Source organism: Phalaenopsis equestris, unplaced genomic scaffold (assembly GCF_001263595.1).
Source record: "Phalaenopsis equestris unplaced genomic scaffold, ASM126359v1 Scaffold229006, whole genome shotgun sequence".
Taxonomy (NCBI): Eukaryota; Viridiplantae; Streptophyta; class Magnoliopsida; order Asparagales; family Orchidaceae; genus Phalaenopsis; species Phalaenopsis equestris.
The window spans coordinates 4083-12950 of NW_018246980.1; the positions used below are offsets into that span (position 1 = coordinate 4083).

Genomic DNA, 8868 nt, shown 5'->3' on the forward strand with positions numbered 1-8868 from the left:
AGGTGAGGGGAACGTGGGAGCTCCGAAGTGAGAGCCGGTATCCTCCTAGCCTAGCCGCAGAATCAGTAACCAAGCATAGGATTAGTCAATGTTCTTTATGCCTGGACCAAAGGATAAAGAATATGTATTATCCTTTTTGGCATAATATAAATTGAACTAATTCTTTTTAACCATTTACTATAATTTCTTGACAAGGAGAATGATGCTTTTTTATATATTGAATATCACAATTAAACCCTACTTTATATCATTAGTTATTTATTAGTTATTAAAATTATCTATTTATTTCAATTGCCTATCAGGGCGCCGTCGGCGGGCTTTTAGATAATTTTTGTACTGTAGTCTCAGGAAAATTTCGCAGTCGACGGCGTCGAGGGCGCCGTCGGCGGCCTAGTTCAAATCTTCACATTTTGGTCCTTTTTGCTCCGAATTCACACCTTTTTGCATCTTTTTGCTCCAATGACCCTAATTCCTTATTCCTGTGACAAAAAATCAAAAATACCCTTCTTTAAAGTGCAATATCATAAAAAACAATATAAAATAGGTATGAAAATCTAACATATTTTCCTTTGGTCAGTCTCATTTACTAATTATTTTTTCTAAATTAGACTACTAAATTTCTAAATCTAAATTTTAGTAACTCTTAAAGAAACACTTATATATATCATACATATTTGGTTTTTAAAGATTGAAGTGTCACCTGAGGATAACTAACATTTTAAGTTTGGGAGATTTTGATACACCTAAAATATATAATATTTTTAGACACATTTTTATACCTATTTTTGAGACATTGCACTTTAATAGAATGTATTTTTGTATTTTTCTTGTAGATACAAGTAAAACTTGAAAAAGTGCTTAAAGGAGTGAAAAATGATCAAATTTGGAGCAAAAAGGTGAAAAATTGTGCAAAAGAGTTTTGGCGCTAAAGCGTCAGATCCGGCGCTTAAGCGCGCTTAAGACAGAGAAGGCCGCACCTAAGCTAGAAGACGCCGTGAATAAGCGCAGAGCCCCCGTGCTTAAGCACTAGTGATAGTTACTAGACAAGTAAAATCAGTTTTCATGAATTTCGAAGAGGTTTTTGAGGCACGCATTGGCTTAATAGGTGCTTGTAACCACCATGGATGAAAATTATCATGAAAGGATGCATCTCCTAGGCAAATAAATCGAATCAAGACACATTTTGAAGAGATCCCAAGGCACGTCTTGGAAAACTATAAAAGAAAGAAGATAGAACTTAGAAAAGAGTCATGAAAATATTGGCAAGTTTTGAAAGTTCTTCTCTAGGGAGTTAGTTCAGAGAGATTTTCAGGAACCACTTTTTATTTACTTTATCCTTTTTGTTATTTTGTTTTGAGTGATTGTAAAAGAGAAGAGATTCAAAGGAACTTTAAGAGTTTGGTGGAGGACTTGAGATAAGTTTTTATCGTTTTGTTTTAGATTATTTTGGGTTTTAATCGAGACTTGTTGTTAGTTTGACAATGATTTCTTCTTTTAAACTAAAGTGTGGTCTTGTTTTCTCCATGTATTCTAAGTAGTTTTCGTTATCTTTCCTCTTAAAATGATAAATAATTAAGTTTTGGATGGAATTTGTGGAGAGTATTAATCTTTAATGTTGGAAGAAGTTATGATGATTTAAATCCATGCACTTCATTTACTTCTTGATTTGACCAATCTAGATGTTAAAATTTATTGTGAGAACATGTAAGAGCCGGGCTTGTATTGTCTCAGTCAATAATTGGAAAGAATCACATGAAGTTGTATGAATGAGAATGTAGTTCATATGATTGAGTGCAAATAAATAAGAAAATAGTCATTGATGGGTGTAGAGTTAGAGGACTTTAAAGTGACATGTTAAATCTCTCAACTTGGTTTATTGCTTTAGGTTCTGATACGAGAATGTTAGCCCCTAGATGGAGGGAATCAAGGGAACTCTAGAGTGAGAGCTAGTATCTTCCCTGCCTAGCCGGTCTTCAAAACTTTTCAAACTTTAAATTAGCAAATGTTTTTTATAGCATCTCTAGTAAGGGTAAAGAATATTATTGCTCCTATCTGGTACAACACAATTTGCATACTTCCACAACTGAATTCCTATACTTATTGCTGATTCATGATAAGAAGAAAGATATTTCAATTTTAAGTACTTTTCTTCTACAAAAACTTTAGTTGTCTTTTTAAGTTGTTATTGTTTCGTTAAAATATCAAAAATACCAAAAATATTTAAAATTTTAATTCCTGCAAAATTCATTTTAAGTTTAAGTAATTATCTTTTTAAAAATAGAAAAACTTTCTAAAAAGTGCATATTGCATAATCTTCTCTGTGGGTTCGATATTGAGGTCTTAATCAAAAAGTCCTGTATTATTTGATAACGATACGTATACTTGCATAGTATCCCAATATAAATATATATAAATTAAAAAGTTAAATTCTTATTTTTTTTCAGGATCAAGTTTTTGGTTTGCTGCAAAATAAAGAAATATAAGTGAAAAATACCATCAGAACTATTGTTATACCGTGCAAAAGCATTAAGTATCCAGGAATCAAGTACCCCAAGGGCAAAATAGTCATTTTAGATTTTGGTTCTTAATCAAAATTTAGGGTTAACCAAGGGAAAAATGTGAAATTTTGATCTTAATGAATATGATTGGATGATTGAATTACAATGAGACTAAAAGATAGAAACTCACTCACCACATTTGCACAACATCAACAAGATCATAATCTTCCTAATCTTTATGACTTGGAAGTCAATTAAGGTTGAATGACTCTTAAGTGATAGGTTTAAGATAGAAAAATGATAATTTACTTATCTTGAGCCTAAGATTGATGATTATGTGATCTTTCAATAAGAATATATATCACTTAAATCAAAATTTTGATAATCACCATTCCGCGTATCATGATTGTTAAAGGCTTAGTAGTGACATAGGCTTGATATCTACATTCAATTGATCATATTTAGAAGATAACATGATTGGTGATTAAAATCTTTAAACAGTACAAGTCTGACTTTAATTGTGGGCACCATAATCATAAATGACTTAAACTTGCCTTAGGGGTACCCACTCACATAACTTTTAAATGAAACATCAATTGATTAACTGTGTATCCTATCCTCAGGATAATTAAATTGTCAAGTTTCACTGAGCAACGGTGTAGTCACACTTAAACCTCGGATGATTAGTGGAACAATAAGATAAGTCCAAAATGAACTCAAATTATTTCAAGAAATCTTTAAAGTGGTCCAGGGTCATGCTTCGAGCATTTTGAAATCTGCTGGACGTTCTGAAGGGCAAATTGGACTTGTCATATTTTTGTTCTAACATCGTTCACTAGGTTCTTCTGAGATTCAATAAGGTCACAACTTGGGGTTTGGTAGCTAAACATTCATCTACTCCTGCAATTTAAAATCTCTACAAAATTATATACATGTCTTGCAAGTACTAACCTTTCAGGTGGATAAAGGAGAAGAATCGACAGGTATATTTTTTAAATTATTACATTTACCTTTTTGTACTTCTTGCCTTGAGCATGCATGTTAAACAATGATGTCACCCTGTATGAAAACCAAAACTGCTAGGATAACCGTAAAACCAAACCAAAACTAAAAATGAATCAAGATAAAATTTACCGCCACAACATTCAAAATATAAGACAACTTAAAATTTAATCACAAACAACACAAAACAAAAATTGAAACTAAATTAAAATGTTTCTATCGGAAGATCGGGAATCCCTTGGAGAAGGTAACCTACGGTTGCTAACAAAGTTTCCCAAGGTATAAATGAAAGTGTGGTATTCAATAAGTTGAGTTTATTAAATTCATTTGTACTAAGTGAATTCGAAAGAAAATAGTAGTGTCGAAACGAGGGAATCGTAAGATCCTAACTGGTGTCGCTTTAATCAACTTTAGTATGCCCCATACCATTTAAATAACCATGACCCTTAGAGATATCTGATTTGACATTATAACTTGACACATTAGAAAACCTAAACTTACCTCGACGAGAAGCTTAGAGCTAGCATTGTGGGTAGCACGACCATGTTCAACAGCAGAACATGTCTACATCAGTTAAACCATTCTTTCTTTAGAATTAAATAACCAAGCCATAGGGCATTGAGGTGGTTTGCTTATGCAACATAAATCTCAACCTTTCTTTAGGATTTTGTAGGGTTCTGCTATACAATATAAGTCCTAACTCGTATTAGGATTCCGAGGATGTCTTTCGTTACGACCTAAATCCTCACATCTTCCAGGCAATTTGTGTGATCGTTTCACTCGAATGTAAGCCATAACTAATAAAATTGGCAGGAAGAAACATTTAAATATTTCTCTCCAAAACTGGAGCCAAACCATAGGGTAGCTTGGGAAGTCATCAAAGTTCTCCTCCGGATCTATGACATCCCCTAGTATCCTCCTTTGGATTCCAAAACAAAATGTTTTAAATTTGAGTCATTTCTCCTTTCACATCTCTTTGTCCGATCTCGTTGACAAGTCATATCTTTTTGACCTCTTTAAAGATAATATTCCTTGATTTTTATTGAGAGTTTTTTTAGGTGACTTTGGTTATCTAAGATGCAATTAACTATAGAGGATTGCCCTTATAGGAAGCTTTTCTGAACCCAGATTAATATAAACCCTACTTAGTTCTTCATATTAAATAGGGGAAATTGTCGGTAAATAAAATGATTTCGCCGACCAAACATATTTCATACAATTCTTAGTTTATTTGATCAAGCCACATCCTCAAGTTTTGTGTTCATCCTTCGGGATAGATACAAAATTTGAGATATTGTGCTCTTTCATTTAAACTATGAAAAATATGGGGTCAGTTTGATTTCATATTTTTCTAAACATTAAAATATCTTTCTGACGCAGGAGACGGGATTTTGATTCTAGTGACCGACAGCTTCTTACGGACAACAATTCCGATTCCGGCGGCCGACATATTCTAATGAGCAACTCCTCAACCAAAATAGTGCTGACAGCACCCAACCCAAGCTTGCCGCTTGAGAACATTTAAATTTAAATTTAAATTTTTTTGATGAAATTTCAACCACTACACCAAAAGATGCCTTGATATTTAAAGAGTTAAACTTCGTTATACTTGAATGTTTCAGATTGCCTGTACATGAAAATGTGTATTTTACCTGTTAAATTTTAAAATAGTAGCATTTTTCATGTGATAATAAGGCTTTGGGTGCAATAAATAGAGAAAAAAAAAATCAATACGCACGTAAGTAAGGATTGGGTGGTTACCACACGTACGTCGCCTTATTTTATATAGTTATCGGTGGCTGTTACAATTGGGCGGTTTCTCAAGTTCAACAACATGCCACAACCTAAATCTAGAAAAAAGAATCTTTTGTGGTCCCACTACTTTCGCTTAGAGATAATTACGGCTTTTCTTTCCTTTCCCTAAATTAATGTCTTATTTCTATTATTAGAGGAAGGAATATTAATATATTATACTCCTTAAAACTTTTATTTCTATTTTTACGTGAAGAAAGGCTTTCGTTCGTTACTTTAAAAACCATTTTCTTACCGCAAGGGCAGATTGAAAGCACGGCTCAGAAGTTTCATCCTTGAAGTTCTCTCTTTTTTTTCCTGGTGAGTTCGACGTCTCCGGCATGACATTTTCTTGAACTTGTTTTGGAATTAGTTCTTCGTTGAATCTAAAAGTCTTGTTGCATGGGAGAACTTCATCTATCTTTGCTTCTGTGGTGGCTTATTCTGTATGAAAGATTGCTCCTCTATTATTGTTTGAGATTATTTAGATCTGCAAACAATCACTCCAGCCATGTTAGTTTTGTCTAAATTTATGCATTCTTATTTTATTATTTTTCTTTGTTTGATTTGTGAATGCTGTTTTATTGTTTTTTCAACTTCATATTTGATACAAAAACTGATCACATTTATTGGACAAACATATCTCACTAAAGATGCATCATAGCCTTTCATTGGCACTATGTTTGCCATCACGTGTCTGCTTGTTCAAATAAAATTAAAAAGCATCATAATGATATTATAATTAGTGGTGAATACTTTTTATGAAATTTTAAAATTTTTAGGTTTCTAATTATCCCTTTCAGATCACATTGGATACATTTGGCCGGAATTGGTGCTTTGCTTTAGGTGTGTTTGAGATACATATTCAATTTTATTTTATTTTTTTAACTTTGATGAAAGCTGTTTTTAATTTTTGTGGTACCACTTTTTCATCATTATGATTACTTGTTTCTTAATTGGCCTATATTTTTCTATAACTTCATTAAAATTTGCTATTTTCTTCTTTCAATGATCATTCAATTGATCATTTCAGCGTGGACTTAATATTGAAAACTGATATCAAAATTCATTTACTTTAATTATTGGAAAAATATGCTAATTTATTTATATATGTTTTTAGAGCTTGGAGAACTGAGTGTTTAATTGAAGTGCAATATTATTTATGTAATATAAATCATAAGATTATTTTGTATTGATATTTTGTAAGTTTATTCTTCATCATTTTCATGTGATTGTTTTGTTTTCCTCAAACTCGAAAGAGTTGTGTGAGAGGGTTTCAAAGGCTTTGAGTTGCAAGAAATTATGACAAGAATGGTGATAATTCTATCAATCAATGAAGAAAAAAAGACTCGGGAAGATGAATGGTGAATGAAATTTATGTTGTAATACATTCAAAAATTCATATATTAATTATAGCATGACAGATTATACCTTCATATTTCATTATAAGAAAATTATCAATCAAACTATTTCCAAAGTTAATTAGCTATTTAAAATTTTGAGGGGCATATTAGTCAAATTAATTTGAATTTTCTTTATCTTTAAAATTTTCCTTCTATCATTATGTACATATACTCAAATATTCTTGATAATGATAATTGAATATGGTTTTTTATTAAATTAATGTGTCTAACCATCTACATACACACAATTTATATGAAGGAGTAAATCTATTTTTTAAAAAAGATTTATTTTATTATTATGTTTTACTCCATTGAGTGTTATAGAATCCTTAAGGCTTATCATCCTTTTACTTTAACTTTTTCATATCATTATAGTCTCAATTTGTTGTTTTAAGTAATTCTTTTTATATATTTAAAAGGAATGGTTAGAGACTATTAGAAGAGCCTCGGCCATCCCTAGGTGTGTTAAATATTCGAGTACCACACTTTACACATGGGATGATTCGAACCCGTGACCTAAGCAGACTTAAGACCTTCAGAGAGGCTGCTATATCAACAGGCCACAAAACGCACACATCATAATCATCAATTTGTCTTTTTCCAATCAAATTAAGAAACATCAACATGGTGCGTGCACACACACACACACACACAATTTGCTAGACATCATATTATCATGACATCAAGTTATGATCATCAATTTGTCTTTTTCCAATCAAATTAAGAAATTACACATGGGATGATTCGAACCCGTGACCTAAGCAGACTTAAGACCTTCAGAGAGGCTGCTATATCAACAGGCCACAAAACGCACACATCATAATCATCAATTTGTCTTTTTCCAATCAAATTAAGAAACATCAACATGAATTTAAGATCATTGTTGAATCTTTTTATAAATTTAGATATGTTTAAATAATATAGATTTTTGTTCATTCATAGTATCTCATCTTACATGCATTTGGCCTGAATCGATGCCTTGCTTTTGTTATGTTCGAAGTTCATATTGAATTCTAATGCTTTTAATTTTCCTTCCTAATAAAACTACTACTTTTTCATCAATTTAATTGCATGTTTCTTAATTGGCCCATAATCTTCTGCAGTGTTATTATTATTTACTAAAATTTTGTTTTAATGATTGTTCAATTGATCATTTTAGATTAGAATTAAATTTGATAATTCAAAATAAATTTTCATCATTGAATTTAATAGAAAATATGCTAATTCATTTATAGATGTTCTTAGAGTTGGTGAATTTAATTTTTAAATATTGAAGTGTAATGTCGTTTGTGCAGGGCATGATATTTTGAAGTGTAGGCTTTATCATTTTCATGTGATTACATTGATTTCTCAAATGGAAATTGTTGACAACTAGTTTTTTTTATAGAATCATGTAGCTCTGTTTGAACTGTTAAGTATTTTGAACTTTTACTTTACTTTCTTGTATGAGGAATCTTATAATGATTTGAAAATTATGTATTCCTCAAAATATGCACATTTTGTATTTCCATCTCATTGTTTGATAATATTTCTCATTTATGCAGAGATTTAAGAGAATATTTTGCCATTGATCATTTGCTTCCATCAATCAAGATGGTGAAGTTTACATCAGAAGAGCTTCGAAGGATCATGGACCTAAAACACAATATTAGAAACATGTCGGTCATTGCCCATGTTGATCATGGTAAGTAGGGTTAACTAATATTTGTAGTTGTCCTTCCTACAATAATTGATTTTCACAGGTAAGTATATATTATTATGTATGAATGCTTAAAATAACTTGTTAGTACTTTGGGTAGAATCTTCCCCACTGTCCTCGTAAACTGAAACTCTCTAAAAAATTTCGTTAGCTTAACCTGAACTAAGTATTGATCAAATTCCTCTGCAGGCGTAGAAAATAAAACTTGTACTTTATACGTGATATTGATGATGGAATATGCTGACATAGTTGAAATAGAGATAAAACTGTAAATAAAAATAGAAAAAGAAAAAGAGGGAAACTGGGCTTCACAGTTAGGGCTGTCGAAACGGCTCGTTGTTCGCGAATAGCTTGTGTTCGACTCGTTAAGAAGCTCCTGTTCGGCTCGTTAATTTCGTTACAATTAGGGCCGTCAAAACGGCTCGTTGTTCGCGAACAACTCGTGTTCGGCTCGTTAATTTCGTTCGATAAGTTA

The 8868-nt window shown here is 31.8% G+C and overlaps 1 protein-coding gene across 1 annotated transcript in view; it reads left to right on the plus strand.

The window, feature by feature from the left end:
* Nucleotides 1-5513: 5513 nt before the first annotated feature.
* Nucleotides 5514-8868, plus strand: part of LOC110038005 (elongation factor 2-like) — a 6928-nt gene continuing 3573 nt past the window's right edge. The window contains exons 1-2 of the mRNA XM_020742758.1: nt 5514-5612; nt 8239-8378. Coding sequence (XP_020598417.1) covers nt 8288-8378 — 91 coding nt within the window. The 5' untranslated portion in view covers nt 5514-5612; nt 8239-8287. The remainder of the gene's footprint in view (nt 5613-8238; nt 8379-8868) is intronic.